The sequence below is a fragment of the Anas platyrhynchos genome, chromosome 24 (genome assembly GCF_047663525.1).
Source record: "Anas platyrhynchos isolate ZD024472 breed Pekin duck chromosome 24, IASCAAS_PekinDuck_T2T, whole genome shotgun sequence".
NCBI lineage: Eukaryota > Metazoa > Chordata > Aves > Anseriformes > Anatidae > Anas > Anas platyrhynchos.
In genome coordinates, this window is record NC_092610.1 from 4589252 (window position 1) to 4606568 (window position 17317).

A 17317-nucleotide genomic window follows, 5' to 3' on the forward strand; every position below is an offset into this window, starting at 1 on the left:
AGGCGAGGGGCTCTCTTCTCTCAGCCAGGGGCAGCCGGAGGGCTCCTGGACCCACGCAGGGGTCCCAGCAGCCGACTTTACCGCGGTGTCCTCAGCAGACCTATTCGTGCTTCTTCTAATGAGCAAGCACTTGCCTCGTGCTTTTATCTGGGACAGATGCCAAAGCTGTTGTTTCCCCAGCACCGTGCCAAAAAGAGCAAATGTTGTTAATGAGGCGGTTGGGGCTATAACCCCGTAAACTGAAGGTGGCGTGTCCTGGGTACGCTGCAGGAATGCAGGTATCGGGGTGGGGTGGAGGGGGGCTGCCTTTAGGGATGCATTTGCTTCCAGAAGCACTTGTTCTCCCATCTTCTAAAATCTATGGGCTGAGTCACAACTAAAAGCATAAAAAGAGCGAAATCTGCCAGTGATGCTTCTACTGACCTTACTTTCCCCTTTTCTAATGAGTGAGCCTTGCTGCTTTTTGGCACTGTCCAGAAAAGTTGTTGTTTGGCTTAAGCCTATTTTATGCAAAAGCTTCATTTTAAACCAACTGTTTTGCTTGCAAGGAAAGGCTATTTCTGAACACATCAGTCGAACTGAGCTGACTTGCCTTGAAGTCTGTGCATTTATGCTGTAAACTGGCATTGCAGAGTAGAAATCCGGCTCTTTTCCAGATCAATAATTTCAGCAGGAGTTTCCTGATAAACAAATAAAAAACATAAAGCAAATTCTCAGCTCAATTGTAGAGGTCTGCCCTCTCATCTTCAGTTCTGAAGGCTAAAGCTCTTATGATAGCTCCTGGAGATGAGAGGAGAAAAAAAAATAAAGTGATGGGGGTGTTCTGGGACCACAGATAACTTCTGATAAGATGACAGAATAGATACAAAGAGAATGAATGAAATTGGAAAAAAGTTCCTTAACTTTAACTGCATTTGTACCCTTGAAAAGTCAGGCTAGCAGAAGGAAAAGAAAGCAAACCCACCCAATTTAGAAGCCTGAAATTGAAGAACCCAAACAAACTTAGTCTTGCAATTCAGTAAATCCCACGTGCCGAAATCCCATGAGCTAACAACTCGGCTGTCATCTGTTTCGGTGTAGCTTGAGCTGAAGTGACGGCAAGTCTCGCTCCTGGCAGACACCCCGCTGTGCTGGTTGCAGATTTGCTCCCTACAAGACGAGAAAGGAGAGAGGACGTTCCCTTGGTGTGTTTACAGTGTGAGCACAATCGATGGAAGTCGGCAACATCTCTGCTGAGTGCAGCTTTGCTATGTGGCAGCGTAGGCAACTGTAGGTGCTTGTTTCTGTCCCTCCCCATTCATTCTGTCCTTTCGCTACTAGGATCTAGATAAGACCCAGGAAGAAATAAAGAAGCACCACGCCAACATCAGCGAGTTGAAGAAGAACTTCATGGAGTCTGTCCCGGAGCCTCGGCCGAGTGAATGGGACAAACGTTTGTCCACTCACTCCCCCTTCCGAACGCTGAACGTCAACGGGCAGATTCCCACGGGAGCGGACGGAGTGAGTACCCTGAGGCTGCGCGGGGGGAGGCTCGCTGCGTGCCCTAACGTGCTGCATCCAGGGACGGCCTCGCGAGCTCAGGTCGAGCCTCAGCTCCCCGGAGCTTTGGTTCCATCTGAGGTGACTTTTAACATGCCTAATGGTCTCTGAGAGAATGACTGCTTTAGTTTTAGGATCGTAAAACGTGATTTATTTTTGTGAATTGTATAAAAACGTGGGAATTCTTCACCTGGTTTCGATAGTGCTTTTCCTAGCATTGCTGTCATCCATGCTGATAGCATATTTCATATGGTTTGACTTATTCCTGGTGTCCCCCAACCCCTCAAAGCCCTAAATTGAAGGGAACATTGCAGGTAATGCAGTGCAGGAACATTCGCATGCCATCAGTTTCAAATGTCAATCTCCAGTTAATCCAGTCACTGGGTTTAGTCTTGCACTGGGATCTGCGAGTGCACGCAGGTGTGAGGTGTGCTGCGATGAGAGCAAAGCTGTTCCTACCTGATGGAAAGCTTTCTCCTTGCAGAAGCACTGCCTGTATGTCAGTAGCCACGTACATTCACAGTCCCCTCACTAATTTCCTCCAAAAAACCCCAGCCTTTTCAAAGAAATGGAGATGGAGCAGCAGAGATGTCTGCCAGCTTGTTTCTTCTTTGATAATAGGCAGCTTCTCTCTTTATATTAATACTGGCGCTTCCTGGCTCAGATTTGAAGCTTGTGAGTGAAAGTGGTAATCAGTCCCTTAAATAATGAATGAGATTTTCATTAAAACTGAAAAATTGAATCCTGACTGCAGCAAAGGCAGTCGCAGAATCTCTCCTGCTTTAACCCTAGCTTCTCCCCTTCCTGCCCACAGCTCCGCAGGTAAGTTTCCAGGTGCTCTTCATCCCACTGCGAGGGTGGCGCTTGTTAAACAGAAATAATCTTGCAGAGGATGGAGGGTTATCAGAATGGATACGAGGGGCTTTAGTGGCCAAGTTTACTACAGACTCCTCAAAACATAAAGGCCGTGAAAATTGTAGGGATTTTTTTCCTGTTATCAAAACAATTTCCCTCCCACACCCGCCAAATTAATTTGTTGTCATTTTTGGAATTAGCCTGTATAGCACCTGGATGAACTTCACCCTTTGGTTGCTGCCTTTTAGTGCAATTTCTGCAGGAATTGGCAAAGCAGGGCACAGCAGAGCGACACAGAGCTCTGCCTGCTGTACCAAGTGTTTTATGGAGTGCAGGTGGAACAGAGCAGGGGCTCTCAAGCTCAGCAGCTGCAGTTTGAGAAAGAAATTCTTGGTTATTCAGGAGAAATCCTTGCGTGGTGATGCCATGTGAGGTCTTAGGGGGCTGCTGTGCACAATACTGGATGATGTGGGCTTGGAAGGCTGCAGTGCACCACAGTGACATGAAGATTGGGGTCAGCCCTTGATTTGCATTTCTGGAAATTCACTCTGCCTCTTAATATGCTCCTTTGAAGCAGCCTCATCTCTGCGATGGAGGTGGACACATTATGCCATGAACTTCCAGAAATGCATCTTTGAGATGACACCTACCGGGAAGGAATTTTTACGTGACCTGCACATCAGTGTATGATGTTTAGGGCTGGTGAATAATGCAAAGCAATCCTATTTCTACTGCTCATGGTGGTATCATAACCCTGCTGTGGTGGTGAAGGGGTGTTCTGCCAGGGGCTGCTTTTCTGCTGTTCCTGTATGTTTTACTGCAAGACAACTGAACCTTACACGCTTTGTGTGTCCAGGTCAAGAAAGTCACTGTCCTATCTTCTGAGAGACAGGTTGGTGGGCTTGAGGTAAAGCTGCTGTTCGGATATGTGCTGCTGAACCAGATTTTTGCTATTGCAATGGCACCGAGCAAAAACTCGAGAGCAGCTGCTGGATAACATTTTTCTTTTGGCTACATGGAGTAGTTTCATAACTCACAGCCTAACACTTGAGAGGACTTTTTGCACTGCTGCAGCTTTTGCAGCTTTCAATTTGCTTCCTTTGGTGCATGGCTGGTTGGAAAAAAGCTGCATGAAAGATGTAACCGTGTATTTGGAGAGAAAAGCAATTATGAAAGATTAACTGTACCCTGTTCTTTTTATGTTGTCTTTCTTTCCGTTTTTGTTTTAATGATCATGTTACTCTTGCATTTTATATTTTCTTTTGCTGCCCAGTCTCCCAGCTACTTTCTCCCTGATACTCAGCACTTAGGGGTGTGCAAAGAACCAGTCCCAAAATACCGCACTGACCAGAGGAGGCTAGCTCAGCTGAGAGAGCTTAGAGCCAAGTTCTTTCTTTCTTAGGTGCACTTGGGTTTGACCACAGCTGCGGACCTGAAGGGCTGGAGAGCCACTTGGCCAGGTCGCAGCAACACTTCCCACAATCTTGTCTTTCTCCAGCGAAAGTGCTAGAGCCCTTGCATGATCCCATGTGATGATTTATTCATTCTGGGTTTTCACATTCTCGAGGCTCCAGAAACAAAAGTGCTAAAACGCAGAGCGAGATTTCAGGGCTTTGGAGCACTCGTGCTGGCAGCCTGCCTGTTCCACGCTCGGGATTTCTAAGATGTAAAAGTTTTTCACTTGTTCCAGTAGAATTTTCAAAAATTGAAATTTTGATACTCTTGTCAGAACTTTCAAAAGATAATTTTGTACCTGCACTGAAGTCTAAATGTTATTTAACAAAAGCTATTTTTTAAGGGCACTGTAGAATAGGAAGTTGTCAGAGACCACGTTTTGTACTACACCGTTTCTCTTGGTAATGCCACAAAGCTCCCTTTCTGCCGAACCATTCCAATTCCAAACACCCTTTAGTAGGCTTCAACCATGCGCTTTTCTTGGAGGGCAGTTGCAAAACACACGTGGATCGTGATGCAGGGATCCATGAGCTCTGTAAGAGAACCATATTTTGCAGCTCGGGTGGCAGGGTGATTCGAGCTCTAAATAATAATAAATAAATAAATAAAACCTCTGCTTTTAAGAGCAGTTGATCAGCATGTTGACAGGAAGACTGTCCGAAAACTTTGCACACCTCCAAGTGTCACGTTGGGCACTTTCCATCTGTCATTTTTGTTCATCTCTCTCTGTCTTTCTTGATCTTCTACCACGAAAGCAGACACAGGAACGTCCTCTGTTAGTACAGGATGAAGACAAACTAAAAAAGCAGGAGATACCTACTGAGACAGCCTTTCCCCGGCAAGCAAGTGAAGAAACTCTTCCAAAGGTTTCTATTCCAATTCCTGAAGAGCAGAAATCCCTCAAAAAGTGTCAGCTGTACTCTAGTATTTTTCCTTCTCCGCGTATTCCCTTTATGATGTCTTTTCTTGTGGTGATAGCGCTGACTATTTGGTGGCTGCTCTTTCTCTGAGTGGGAACAGGGTCACACTGAAACCTCAAGACCAAAGCTCCTGAATCTCTTGGCCGTAGCCTCTGCTGCATCTTCCTTGTCCTGGTCTTTGATCTCCGTAGTTTGCTGTCCCGGGGAGGGACGCCCTGCAACGCTAGTGTTAATCCCTCTGTCTTTATTGTGGAGCTGTGATCCGGGGCCTGGCAGGAGTGGTAATGGATTGCCAGATCTATTTTGACATTTCCTAGAGCTCTGCGCACAAAAACGAATTCTCTAAATCATGTCCCCAATTTCAGAGGCTTCAGCTGTAAGAGGGCAGGCTGAGAACATAAATCCATGGCAGGGGGTGTTTGCCTCTGCAGCCCTTCTCGACTTAATGTAGCAATTGCTGAAGACTTCTTTTAAGCTCGTTGCTTTGAACGTAAGCTGTTCACAAGCAGAGGAACATTTGATAGTGATCCAAAAGCCTGAAGAGGCTTCACAGCAATGTGCTGAATCTAATCCATAACCACTCCTTTTCTAGGAAACTGAGATTGGCATTTAAATAAAAAGTGTTGATTGTCAGTGCTGCTATTAGTGTTAACTTATAGACAGGGACAGGCAACTTTTTGATTTTCCCAGTGGGAAGCCTTCTGCAAAGCATCAGCTTCCCTCTCGCACCCAAGTTCTCATTTCAAAGAAAATCCATCGCGTTGTAGAAGAAAATCCATTAGAAGGAACTACTTATTGTAAACATAGATTAATCATTTTTCTGAACCTGGTGGTCTTGGTGCACTCCAGATGTGTTTTTTAACTTGTTGTGAGCTAACTGAAGCATGTTTGCTTAGGTCACAGGAATGGAATAACCTGTTACACGTCGCCTTGTTAGCATGTTGGCTTTCCCACTGTTTAGTTCACCCCAACGTGTAAAAAGACAATTGTGCTCAGGACACGGTTCTAACGTTAAAGCCATCAATTGTTTTGACTTCCTTAACAAAACCGTTGCATGCTGCTTGTTGTTTATTGCCTACAAATGTAAATGTCTGGAAAAATGCTCTCGTTTATCCAAGTTAACTTGATAGTGAATGCGATCGAGCTGCGAAAGATGCGAGAGGAGTTGCTCTGCCAGGCTGAGCACAAGAGGTTTGCGAGCTGGAGGGCAGATGGGACTTTGTGTCTAAGGGGTTTCTTTTCTGTATATAGCAATTATGGGGCTGAGCTGAGCCAACCGCTTCTCCTTCCAGTAGCAATGTGCTTTCTGTTGCTTTCTCTAGAGTATTGGTGTAGAAGCAGTTACTTCTGAGAACAGCCACCAGTGCCAGCAGTGTTGGCAGCTGCTCCAACAGCATAAAAGAGAAAGGAGTAGAACTCTATTACAGGGACTAAAAAGTGTGAATATATATAAATATGTGTATTTATAACCCTTTATAGGTCTGTATCTGTGTGAACAGTGTACTGTAGGAAGCTAGCAAATACGCTTACAGGAAAAAGACGCAAGGCAATTAAGGTTTGTGCACAACTTGGCATGTGCTGCCTGGTCGGAAGGATCCTAGCATATCACGGACTATTTGAGCTGTCTCTTACTCTCAGCGTGTAGGCTGAGGCTCTCTAAACTCTGTCTCAGAAATTTAGGTTGCGAGTGGAACCCTTTGTTTTGATCTCCCAGGAATCTTTCTGATCCGACCACTCTGTCCCCAGATCTCATACCGTGCTCCGATGAGTTCACCAGTTTGTGCCTTTAGGACTTTGTTTTCTCTGAATGCTGATTTTCCTCGGAAAGTATTCTTCCCTTTTTAATACACTGCCTTTGATACACAGTCTTCCTCTTTCAGCAGCAGAAATAGCAGAAGGAAATGGGTTGTTCAGCGCTGTATGGCTACAGGTGTGGTGCAGCTGGATGGAGAGCTGCCTCCTCCTGCCTGTGCAGCAGCCGTGGCCGCTCGGTGCGATGCAGGGTTCCAGCACTGCTCGGGATGCCCGTGGATGAGATTCAGGAACATTATCTTGAGAAAGCAGGCCTTGGAGAGGAGAGGTAGGAAAGCTAAAGAAGGATGCTGAGGTGCCACATGCAATGCAGAAGATGCAGGATGGAAGAAGCTTTCCAAAAAGTTTACCCTTCAAAAATTGGAGCAGACATAAGGAAAAGCAGGGACCATTTGTCCTCCACAGCATGATGTGGGGAGGGAAGGGACAGGGGATGTTCAGATCCTTCTCTTTCCTTTTTCTGTCTATATTTCAGGGAGAAGAACAGCTTAAACATGAACCTTTTAAAAAGCCATTGCTCAGGTTAGCTGTCACGGTGCTGTTTGAGGATTGCTGCATTGAGCACTCTTTGGGTTACTGCGCACCAACCGATGACAAATTCCTTGAAGCCATAACAGTGGCTTTTGCAAAGCCCTGGTTTCTGCAGCTCTCTACCATTTCCAAAGGACCTGAAGTCTAAAATCTTTGCCCAGAGCAATGTTTGAACATAAGCATTGCTCAAGATAATCTGATCACAGAGTGATGAGAGATGCGCTCAGTTGGTCACTTCAACACAATTATTTAATTAATTAACATGGTCTCTCTCTCACTTTTCCTTTTTTTTAATTTTGAGATAAGGCTGGTTGTCAGCAAAAAAAAATAAATAAATTAAACTTCACATTCTGAGAATGCTCAGGAACATTTTTGGAATTTATAAAGCAGTTATCACTGAAGAGTATAAAGAAACTGAACAAACTCTTTATATTTCTGTGGCAGTGTAGAGGCCAGTTATCTATATTCATTCAGGTGGATATGATCTTTAATGGCAGGGAAGGATTGTAGCTTATGAGGAACAGAAACGTCATCTTGCCCGTGGCAACCTTCCTAGGGTCTCGTTTTTGTGCGTTAGGTATCCTGGGCACGTTTGTTCTGTGCTGGTTGATTCCCAATTTCCCTGTTTTTTCCTGACGTCCACTCAGGTTGCTGGGTGCTGTGCAGGGGAGACTTGACACAATCTGGCTTAGTTCAAGGGCAGAGGTCTCAGGTTTTCCTAAAGGAACTAACGTGTACTTTGCTCCCTTCTTCCTCAGGAACAAACAGGCTGCAAGGTGCTGGCAGCCCACCTAGCCCCTAGCAGCACCGTGCAGTGCTCGTGGTGGTAGGATTAAAGCCCCCTGGCTGTGCGTGCTGCAGTTCCACCCTGTTGCACAACTCGGTCATTTCTTCCAAAGGGAAGCTGAAAATGGCTGCAGCATGTAACTTCATCCAGATCTTCAAGGGAAATCCTGATCCTTCAGCGTGACCTGCTGCAGAAATGACATCTCAGTGACTCTGCCATGCCAGTGGCTTAACCACTAGAAGACTGCCAGCGGTTTGCTGTTAATTTGACTTCCCCAGTGCTTTGCAGTCTGACTGCTCTGCTGCAGGGACACTTTGGTGCTTCCACCTGGATTCCAGCCAGCAGCTGGAGCAAGGGACCAGCCGAGGTTCAGTCCCTTCAGCTTTTTCCATCGCGGAGCCTGTGGTTGGCTCTGTGCTTACTTTCTATTCCGAATCTTCTTATCCTGACAGCAGCTTTTCTGATCTCCAGATAAAATGTAGAATGGTTTCTTAGGCTTTCATGCTTTGAGAAACAGTGGATGTGAATATTTAGAAGCAGCAAGTGCACCTGAGCCTGATGGATGGCTTCAAACTTGGCTTCAACTCTGAGGCTGCATTAGGTAGTGGGCTCCGTATAGGATGTTCGCTGGCATGCAGTACTGTAAAACAAAATCCACCTTTTCTTTTCCATTGTTAGAAGATAACAGACAGATTAGGGTAGACAGCTGGTATTGTCTGCATCTCCTGTCGTGTGCTGCTTTGCTTTTCAACCCAGTGGGTTGATCAGAGATGAACTGAGTCTCTACAGAAAGGTTGTGTTAGGATTCGGAGTTGAGCATAAGACCAGTTCTCCTCCCATACAGTTTGTGCAGTAACTGGGGATGGCCCTAAAGAGGAGGAATTCAATATTTGTGTCTAGCCCTGAAATAAGGACAGGTGGGTTTCCTTGGCATTCCTCGTTTGCAGGACTGGCCTTGCCCTGTCTGCACCTCGGGGCTCCTCAGGAAGGTTTTAGGTGAAGCTTCTCTGTGTCAGCGGTGGGAATTTGTCACTCTGAGATTGTCTCACTGTTTCACTGGGTTTTCTTTTTCTTTTGTGGTCATGAGTTGATCACACCTGTTCTGACATAACCGACTGAGGTAGGATGCTTCCCAGAAAAGCTTATCCCAAGGAGGAGTTAGTGATTGATTTCAAAGCGTTTTGGTCTTTGCTCTCTAGTGCTGGTGATGTGGGAGACCCTGCCCGTGGTGTTTTCCTGGTGTCCCTGCTAGCATCTCTTGGTTTGTAAAGCTGGAGGGAAGGACTGCAGGCTTTGGGTAAAGGCTGTCCTAGGAGCCTTGGTTTGTGCCACCTTGTGACCTTCTAGCAGTGGTACATGGTTGTGTTGGATCAGTTTGTGGGGACTAAAAATACTTTCTTTTTTAACGACAATGCTCTCTTTTGGAACACTTTTTTGGCTTTGTATTTTTTCTCAGATTTTTCTTTGTAAATATGTACATTTATCATTAATAAATGTTATTGCAAATCAGATTCTTCTTTCCACTGCTTATTAACAAAAAAGGCTTATGACCCGTGCTGTGACTTGTCGGACTAACTCTCGTATTGCTTTCTCAAGCCAGGCACCGTCAGACCCTGAGCTGTTAGCAGCTGCCCCGTGCGGTGGGATTCAGGTGGGGTCTGAGAGCCAGCACCCGGCTTGCAGCTGGACACAGCTGTGCGAGCTTCATCCTGGTGTGCAGAGGAGCGTGCAGGCTCAGAAAGAGGCCAGGATAATTTGATTCAGGATTAAATCTGTCTCGGTTAAGAGCTTTGTTTGCAGAGGAGCCAAAAGCTCCAGTCCTCTGCTAAATACTTAATGCAACGCTAACTTCTCACTCTTGAGACTGAATGGTAGGTAAAATAGTTTGCAGAAAGTCTTTGGAGAGCAGCAGCGTCGCAGGTCCTGTGTTTCTGTGCTGCTCCTTTGCCAGTAGCTGCAGTGACGCCGAGGGGTTTCATGCGCTGCTGCTCGGTGAGGATCGTCCTGTGCCATTGTGCCACTGTGAATTCCCCGTGCTGCACATGGTGCTGTGCAACTTTGAGAGCCTTTCCCTACGGCATTGTATTAATTTGAGGAGAAAAATGCTCCCTTCTGGTTTTGTGAGTGAAGAAACCGCACTCCTAATGAACCCCTGCCTTTCTACTCAGCGGCACAATGCAAGTCTCACAGGAATTGGAGCTGGTTGGAGCTGCCCAGGTTGTGACCATGGCTAGAGGCCACAGAGAGAGACATGTTTAATTTTAGCTCCCAACTTTTTTTCTGTGAGATTATTTACTTTTGGCTGAACTGTTCAGCTTTCTCTTGCTCTGAGCAGTCATGGAGAAGCAAACCTGGCCATGCCGGAGCAGCACCAGCTCTGCTGTGCCCTCCCGATGAGCCTGCATCAGAGCAGAGCCCAAACGTTGCCAAACGAGGCAGGCAAAATGCAGCAGCACAGAAATGTTGTCGGTTATAAGCCCTGACAGTGTCCTCACTCTGTTTCCCATTGCTAAACCAAATCCGAGGCAGCGTTTGGAATACCACCCGCAGCTTTTTCTCTGCTGAGGGAATTTGAGCCAAGCAAAACACGGCTCTGTGTGAGGGGGGCTGGCACCTGGAGGGATGGGAAGGGTGGAGGGAAGAGGGAAGTGCTTTTGGAAATGTATTCTTCAGCAGCTGGATTGTGGAAACTTAAGCATCGATCTGGAGGTTGTTTCATCTTGCAAAGCAGTTGATGCAGTGCATAGGAAGGGGCTGCTGTGTCATGTAATTTCTTGGGATTCTTGTTCATGACAGCAATATAACCCTTTCATTAAGCTTAAAGTATGATCTGTATTTTCTAGGCTTACCTTTAACTTAAGTTAAATTCTCTCTTCTCTTTCTGCTGTCTGACCGGGCTGGTCAGGACGTTGCAATCAGATCAATGGCAATTGAAAAACCTGCCCCAAAATGCAAATCCGTGGGTAATGTCATTTTCAAATGCCAAACTTTTGTTGAATGGCTTCTAAACTTTTTTACTTCTGTGTTTAAGGCAAAGAAATTCTCTAAGACGTAGCAGGTACTGTAAAATAAGGATATCTTGTGTTCTGCTTGATAATACTTTTTACTCAAGTACTTTGACAGCTGTGAGATTGAGCGTTCACCATTTGATCTGGGATTTCTTACTGGTGAGTGTGGCTTGCTGCAAAAGCAACTTCATCTACTCGTGCATCTGTAGACGTCACACTGAGCCTGTCAGCTTATGTGCATACTTGTTTGGGGATAACCTAATAACATGCACCAGCGTTAACTGCTGCAACACCCTGCTGAAGAAGAAAGCAATGGGAAATACTAATTAGGATTTACAGCATTGGATGTGGTTGTTGTATGGAGTTAGCACGCATTGCCATTTAATATTTTTAATAATTTTTATTAACTTGTCTTTGGTAATTGACAGGTTGACTTCATTTTGGCGATCCTTAAGTTTCCAGTGAGACTGGAATCTCTTTGGGGCTGAGGATAATCGAAGTGTTGCAGGGAGAAGGGCAGCAGAGCAGCATGCTAGCACGAGCTGCAGCAGCAGTCCTGCAGGAGTTCTTCTGGGAGAGGAAAGAAGCAGAGCAAGGAAATGGAAATTGTCCCTGGCAGCGCGAGGAGCGTGGTCAGGGCAGCTGGTTCATGTGGTTATATCCCCATCCGAAATAGCAGGTTCTCTAAAAAAAAAAATAAAAAAAAATTAAATTAATTAAAAAAAATACAGGCAACCATAACTTTATGCAAAAATACTTCAAAAATAATCCTTTCAGTATCTGGTATCAAAGCCTGTTATTAATTTATCCCCAGTCTGAGTTACCGTGTGCCACTTTTTACACTACAACTTTAAATAACCTGTATGCTCAGTATTTGCCAACATTGGGTGCACCAAGATTTGTATTTAGCAGGGTAAAGTTTTAGTTGCATTCGTGTTTGGTTGATTTTTTTTTCTTCTGGAGCACTGCATCCTGTCCTGTATTTTCTTTACACTGCGTATGGCTTATGCAAGTAGTCTGCTTCGTGTTTGATTTAGGTGTACCTGGTTTGGTTTTGTTTCTCTGGAAATGAGTAGTTTGCAGCCCAGGCACTCCCAGGTTTCATGGGTCTCAAGGAGAACTTGGAAATCTGAGCCTTGAAAGTAGGAATGCTTTTGCATTTGCAAATTGAAAAAAAAAATCTTGATAAGATCAGAATTTGTAACAGAGGTTGAAATTCCTGGAGAGCTGGGTTGGTGGTTTGGTTTTGGTGTGCAATGATCTTTTTTAGCCTACGTGTAAACTGCGTTTCGAAATATAGGTACAAACATAGTTGTATTAAAAAAAATAAATAAAGGGGAAAAGAAAAAGTGTGTATAAATAGATAATTACATGTAGAAAGAACTAGCTTTTAATTAGTTTGTCTTCTTAATGGTGGCATAGGAAGGCAAGAAAAAAGTGCTTCTGGTCAGTTGATCTTATCAGGATTTCCTTCTGTCTTTATAGTCTGCATGTTTATTGCTGCGCTGTGCTCTGTCGAAGACCAGCATATCCACACCACAGGCTTCATTCAAGCTTTTCTGCTCCTCCGTGCTTTTACTCTGCAAGATGCTTCTCAAATGCAAATTACTTTCTGTGTACGAAAGGGAGTTGGGAGGTTGTTTTTATTGTATGCAAATGTTTGTCTCTTAAACAGCCCCGTGTTTTTATAGCTGCTTAATCTGCTTTGTTTTAACTGTGGATTTCATTCTGCCTCTTGGCCGAAGTAGTGCCCTAGCTGGTATGTAAGGAAATCTTGCTTCTAAGGCATTTATTTGCCATTAAACTGCAGAAGACGTAATATATCTTCTCAAGATGCCCTGCTTACTTTGCAAGCTGTGACACACAGAATTAGGAGACATCAGGCACATTGTCAGAGACATTGACAGCACATAAATCCAGGTTTTATAGCATGGTTAAGTCATGGGAATTCGAACTTCATAACCTCAGTTCGTTCTCTGTTCTGGGAAACATTGCAGGATAGTATCTTGTGTCAGGCAAAATGAGGGTAGGATCTGTGCGTACCTTATGGAGGAGAACATATGGAAGTGGTTTTCATTCCGAAATAGCACTCCCATATGTGTGTAGTCTGATCTGATCATCACAGTGCTAATTGCTGTAACTTCACTCCTATTAAATGCATTTTCCTAGCCCAGGAACTTAACAGAAGCCAAAGAGGCTGGAAATCCTAAAGGACAGAAATCTTACAGGTAATCTATCATAACATACAGAACCTGACATAAGGAACGTTAAAGAAGCTGGGCACTGCAAAGTTCCTGGAGGAATGTTGGAAGAGTCCTTTCTTGAAATGTTACTAAAAAAAAGCATCTGTTTGTTCCTACATAAAGCAGTTACAATTCCTAAAATACTATTGAACTGTGTCACTAGATGAGGACAGTCAGGGTGAAAGCTTCTGGTGTACAGAAGATGCTTTGTACCAAATAACCCACAGGCTTCAGATCCCGTATTTTAAGTGCACATTACATTATTTTTTGGTTGCCCAGAGAATCTTTGTAATAGAAAATGATGCAACAGTTTTTGTTCATCTTAATACCACCACAGAATTAGGATAAAAGTTGACGATGACAGAATTGCCATACTTTAATGAAAATTTAATCACTGTTTTTGGATGTACAGATATGTGGCTGTTTTTATACAAAGTTCCCAGAAATCATCCATGAGGCTGTCAATTATTGATAAGAAGCAGTAATTAGCACTGATTGAAGTGGCGTCCTTCTGGGTTCTTTCCTCCTTGTTGCCTGACGCTGGATGAGGCAGCAGTTTTGGTATGTCTAAAATAGTACGTGTCGATAACTGCTGTTCTGCCCTGCCTTAAAGGCAGCTTTCCGTGCCAATAAGGAGAGAAACACAATTTCTAGGGTATGGCAGGATTGGAGCCGTCATTCACAGCTTGTGCCAAAAATGCTGCTTCTCTCTGAGAATTAGTGTGTATTAAGTACTCACCACTTGGGCAAACAGCTGATTTTTGCTAAAGCTTTTTGTCTTGTTCATGTTTTAACCCTTCTCTTCTCTTTTGTCACTGTTGCTTCCCTTCTGGCTAGAGGGCTCCCAGAGATGTGCGAAGACCTAGTTGAGAACTAAGGAGCTGAATGGAAGGCAGCATAGCACCAGCCTTAGCTGAACCCTCGGGTTTGGCACTCTTCTAAAATACCTCAGGTGCTATAGACATGCTTGCTTGCTTCTCGGAAGGCTGGGTTGTTTTATTACCAATCTTCTTAACCGTGCACCATCACAAATGCCAATTGTGTTGTACCTTCAGGAGGTTTAGCTATGGCAAAGGTTTCCCTGCACCAACTGCTTTACGATAAAGTATGGCACAAATACTTCAGTAGCCCCAAATAACTGGTTAAATGCAGCTGAGAACTGCACGCTTGGTGGTGATGGGGTCAGCACCAGCACACATCACTGTCAACGTCTGGCTTTCCAGTTTCAAGCCCCAATTCTTTATTCCTCAGCTGAAAACTTTTGTGCTAAGCTGTGCAGGTTCGTGGAGCTGGCTTGTCTAGAAGAAGCAGTACCATTTCTTTCAGCTGACCAGGCTGCATCACCAGCTCGGGACCCTCTTGGTAACAGAATCAGTTGATTTCAATACCAATTCTTGCAATAATTTTGCCATTACGACTTTTTGCAGGCATGGCTGTGTTATCCTAGAGACTGCAGCAGCAAACAGGGTGCTCAGAGGTGTGTTCCCAGGTGACAGGAAGACAGCAAAGCACAGGCTCTGCAGATTGGTCGTGCACAATAATTCTGGGTTTATTCTCTTGCTCTCCATGTGAAAATTAAAACACAACATGAAATATTTCAAAGAGTTGAAAGCAGCATTGGTGTATGCTTTCAGTGTAGCTGGTGAGTTTTGTTGCACGTGTGAATTTTGGATGTGCACAAAGGCCCCTGCTTGCTACACTGAAATTATTCCTGTATCCAAACTGGGCAAAAACTGTGCAGTGATGGTTCTTCATTTAGGTGTAGTGTCGTTTTAATGTTAATTCCTTAAACCTTCAGACCATGGGTTACTAATGCACCAGGAGGGCTGTGGCAGTAAATCCACCGGATCCATCGTGTGTCACAAAGGCTGTCAAGCTCTGAAATGTTCAAGACCCGCTGCTGGTGCATGCATTACTGGAGATGTGATGTATTATAAGAGACCGATGTTTTGTCTTGATGCTTCATGACCTTCTGTTCTCCCTAACTCTCTCTTTCTCTCTCTCTCTCTCTGGCCTTTTTGTGTATTCGTTTCTTTTTAGAATATGAGTGACTTTCTCTCCAGAGAGGATGTGGCTGCAGTGCCAGAGAGGAAAAGTGTTAACACTGGCTTTGAATGGGAGGGCCCAAAGCAGTCGGTAGCTTTTAGTGAGACCCAAATGCCACCCGCCTCAGAGCCTTCTCCGAGCCGTGACTTTGGCGCTTCCTCCATAAGCAGCGAGGAGGAGAAGGACGAGGAGGAGGAGGAGGAGGAGAAGGAGAAGGAGGAGGCTGCCCCCAGCCTCCCTGAGGGCCAGGAGGACCCGAGCTGCGCCGAGGGGCTTTGTGCAGCCGTGGAAAAGCAGGCAGCTGACTCAGAGCTGCCTGAGCTGGAGCCCGCAGCAGTCCCTGCTGCCCCTCCGCCGCAGCCCTGGGGACGAGAGGAGGTGGCAGAGGATGGCGAAGACAATTTTGTGGGAGAGCCGCTTAGAAAGCTAAATGGCGAGCGGCCCGACTCGAGCGTTAATAACGGGCTGCCGGCGGTCATTCGCTGCTTCCAGGTAGTGAGCCCCGACGCCTGCTCTCTCCCAAACCTCCCCGTTTGGCTTTGGGCTGGGACCCCAAACAAACACTGCAGCAAGCAGATGCCACGCACCCACAAAGAGGAGTTTCGCTTACTTGGACTCTTTCTTGGAGCTAATTACCCGGTTAACCTCCTGCAGTCGCTGCACACGAGCCCCTCTCAATTTATTTTTGCATGAAATACAAGGCTTGCCTCGGCGCAACGCCGTTTGCCTTTTTCAATGAAAGTGTCCCGGCATATCCCCCAGAAGGGAATCGTTTAGGCTCCAGGGGCGTGTAATTTTAGCTCCTTAAGGATTTTGCTGTCTCCTGCTGCACTGCAAGGCTGAGCCGTAGTGCAGCAGAGCAAATTTGAAGCGCTGTCAAGCGCGCTTTCACATCGCAACCGTGGGCTTTGACGTCCCTTTGTGCTCCCCACCGTGGGAGATATTTTTGCCTGCTTCAGTGTTCCTGACGGTTAATCGCTTACGTTCGATAGAGGTGTCCGCTCACCCCGCTAACAATCACGGTGGCATCTGTCAGGCTGGGGCCGGTGAGCAGAACTGGAGTGATCTGGGAAAGCACCGTGGGTCTGAACTAACTCTGTCTTCCTTTGGATGATTATCAGGTGGTGGAACAACTGATTTCTCTCCCCCCCACACCCCGTTTCTCTTCCGAGATGTCACGTTTCTGTTTTGTCTGACATTGATTTAATAAAAGTTAAAGACCTAGGAAGCGATGAGGGTTTTTAATAAGGGTTTCCCGTGTAGCCAGGATAAAGCTTCTCAGCTGTGAGCAAGTCTTCATTTGTCCAGGGTTTGTGATAATCTTAACATACCAGTAAACGAGGGGCATCTCTTACTGGCAGCTGGCAGTGGGCTTCTAGTAATTAGAAAGTTAATGATCAGTGGAGACAGTTTCCTCACGGTATTGTGACACACGGCTTAAAGCCTTAATGCCTTTGTTGGGCTGCCTTGAGGCCGCGGCATTTGGGAGGGTGCAGAGGATTTCTGTCTGTTTAATCCTCGCACGTGATCTTTGACTTTGGAAGTGTGTCGACCAGAGGCTTAGAAATAAAGACTCCGGGCTGACCTGGGTTCCCGCAGTGCTTTTATCAGATCAGTGTCAGAACTTTTGCCAGCCACACAGTTCTGTGGGGACGCTTCCCGGGTGTTCACTGAGCTGTTTTTAACCTGTTCCATAGCCACCCCTAGTGAAGACACAGACAGTCACCATCTCCGACGTGTCCAATGCTGTCAAAAGCGAAATTCCAACAAAAGAAGTCCCCATCGTTCACACGGAGACTAAGACCATCACCTACGAAGCTGCACAGGTAAGGTGTGTTTGGATTAATTTTCCAGGGGCTTAATTAAACTCATCCAAGTGTATCTGAAGCCTTTGGGTGAGACAGGAGCCCCGTCTGTTACCACCTGCCTTTCTCTGCACGTCCGAGGCGCAGCACAGAGGTGAACGAATCCCGTGGACAGTATTTGCAGGTGCATCTGATGTTTTTAGAGTGGCAGTGTTTTTATTATCCCTGGAGAGTAATTACTTTTCCAAGATGTGTAATTAGTTTTTCAAGAGCTGTAATTACTTTTTCGAGGTGTGTGTTTGCAAACAGAATTTAT

General features: G+C 45.5%; 1 protein-coding gene across 32 annotated transcripts in view; it reads left to right on the forward strand.

Annotated features, from left to right (window-relative positions):
* EPB41 (erythrocyte membrane protein band 4.1) overlaps positions 1 to 17317 on the forward strand; it is an 85728-nt gene that overhangs the window by 60310 nt on the left and 8101 nt on the right. For 13 of the 32 annotated variants that reach the window (XM_027443971.3, XM_027443967.3, XM_027443970.3 and 10 more), the window contains 4 exons: positions 1321 to 1500; positions 3251 to 3301; positions 15191 to 15688; positions 16894 to 17022. In XM_027443971.3, coding sequence (XP_027299772.3) covers positions 1321 to 1500; positions 3251 to 3301; positions 15191 to 15688; positions 16894 to 17022 — 858 coding nt within the window. Of the gene's footprint in view, positions 1 to 1320; positions 1501 to 3250; positions 3302 to 3667; positions 4443 to 4607; positions 15171 to 15190; positions 15689 to 16893; positions 17023 to 17317 lie in introns of those variants that run through there. The other 19 variants (XM_072027430.1, XM_072027428.1, XM_072027427.1 and 16 more) reach the window with 9 other exon arrangements.